At 37.3% G+C, this 1,903-nt stretch overlaps 1 protein-coding gene across 1 annotated transcript; it reads left to right on the top strand.

The window, feature by feature from the left end:
• The first annotated feature begins 389 nt into the window (after window positions 1-389).
• On the top strand, window positions 390-879 carry LOC120201987. The gene is made up of 2 exons (XM_039202487.1): window positions 390-478; window positions 576-879. The coding sequence occupies exons 1-2, from the start codon at window positions 390-392 to the stop codon at window positions 877-879; spliced, it is 393 nt and encodes a 130-aa protein (XP_039058418.1).
• The last annotated feature ends 1,024 nt before the right edge of the window (window positions 880-1,903 follow it).

The raw sequence follows: 1,903 nt of genomic DNA, 5'->3' as shown, positions 1-1,903 counted from the left end.
ACAAAATAAACGAAGTGTATCGAAAGACCTTAGGGACAAGGCTTGTAGAGATAGCTCGCTGGTTTTACGATGCGGGCTACCTTTAACGAGGCGTCTTATGATACTTTCACATGCAATGGAAGCGGTTGCTCAATTTGGCCCGGGATTCAAATCATCAAGCATGCATGAGCTTAGAGTTCCTTTGCTTAAATGAGGTAGAATCCACCCAAAACGTTGAAATTACAAGAAAGAATGGGCTTAAAAGGTTGCTCAATTCTCTAGATCGATGGTATGATTCAACTGTTCAGAAAGATATCGTGAACTTTTTAGTGAATTCTCCTAAAGGTTCGGTCTTTCTAAAATCGTTGGATGTCTCAAAAATTAAAAAGGATGCAAACACATTGTTTAAAATGTTTGATGATATGGTGGAAGTGATAGGAGAGGAGAATGTATTGCAAGTGGTGACAGACAATGCATCTAATTATGTTAAAGCAGGTAGGTATACAATATACTAAACAATTAACATATGCTTACATAGTTACTTGTTTTGAATATTCTTGCTTCTCCCTTTAATCTTTTATTTCTCTCTCTTTTAGGAATACTTTGAAAAGTGCCATCTTCATGAATGGTTATATCTATAACCATGTTGCCATTGTCAACATGATGAGGAGGTTTACAAATCAAAGAAACCTACATAGGCCCACAATCACTAGATTTGCAGCATCGTTCATCACTCTCGCCCAGATGCATAAGCAAAAAAACAATTTGCGAAAGATGATCACTTCTCCAGAATGGAACAATACCACTTGGTCAAAGGATCCTACTGGGAAGAGACTAACATCAATTATTTTGCAAGAACGCTTTTGGAGAAATATAGTGTATGTTTTGAAGTTGACATGACCTATTGTCAAGGTATTGGGAATGGTAGATGGAAACAAAAAGCCAGCCATGGGATATATCTGAGTCTATAGATATGGCTAAATAGACTATCGCTCTTAGTTTCTTACACAAAGAAGAACACTATAAGAAAGCTTTTGAGTATATTGATGCAAGGTGGGATTGCCAACTTCATAGGCCATTGCATGCAGCCGGGTTTTTTTTTAAATCCGGAAATGTATTACGAGAATCCAGAGAATGAAATGTGTGCAGAGGTTATGAACGGGTTGTATGCTTGCATTCAAAGGCTGGTACCTGATTTGAGCACTCAAGATAAGATTGGGGAACAATTAGACTTGTATCAAAATGCCCAAGGTCTTTTTGGCAATCCGATGGCTATAAGACAAAGAAAGAAAAGAGCTCCAGGTAAAAAACATACACACAGACGCATATATGTATAATATATATATATATCATACCTCACAAAATTAAATTTTGATTTATTTATATGTTAACATCGGATTGGTTGTTTACATAAAGAGCCTCAGCACCGGAATTACAAAAATTTGCAATCTGAGTTCTTAGCCTAACTTGTAGTGCTACGGGTTGCGAGAGGAACTGGAGCGTTTTTCAACAACTTCATTCAAAAAGGAGAAATAGATTGGCACAAAGTCATTTAAATGACATGGTGTATTTCAAGTTTAATCGTGCTTTGCGACGGAGATATCAAAGAAAGGACACCACATATCCTATTATTTTGAAGGAAATAGATGAAAGCAACAAGTGGTTGATGGGCCATATGGACAATGAAGATGGTGAGGATGACGAATTTGTCTTTGATGGAGATGATTTAACATGGTCTGTTGTTGATAAAGCTTTCGGGGGCATCTCAAGCTACTTATTCCACTAGAATAACATCTATATCAAGTTCATCAAGAGATAGAGGAAAGGGTGTTGCCCAAACCTCCACTCGTAGAAGGCCCTCTACTGGACTAAATTGATTGAAGACGATTAAGAGATAGACAGGATATTGGACTTTTCGAAGATG

This window comes from Hibiscus syriacus, unplaced genomic scaffold (assembly GCF_006381635.1).
Source record: "Hibiscus syriacus cultivar Baekdansim isolate YM2019G1 unplaced genomic scaffold, ASM638163v2 tig00008145_pilon, whole genome shotgun sequence".
In the NCBI taxonomy this organism is placed as follows: Eukaryota; Viridiplantae; Streptophyta; class Magnoliopsida; order Malvales; family Malvaceae; genus Hibiscus; species Hibiscus syriacus.
The sequence above is the reverse complement of the archived record's forward strand: the minus strand, read 5'-3'. Positions and strand labels throughout refer to the sequence as shown.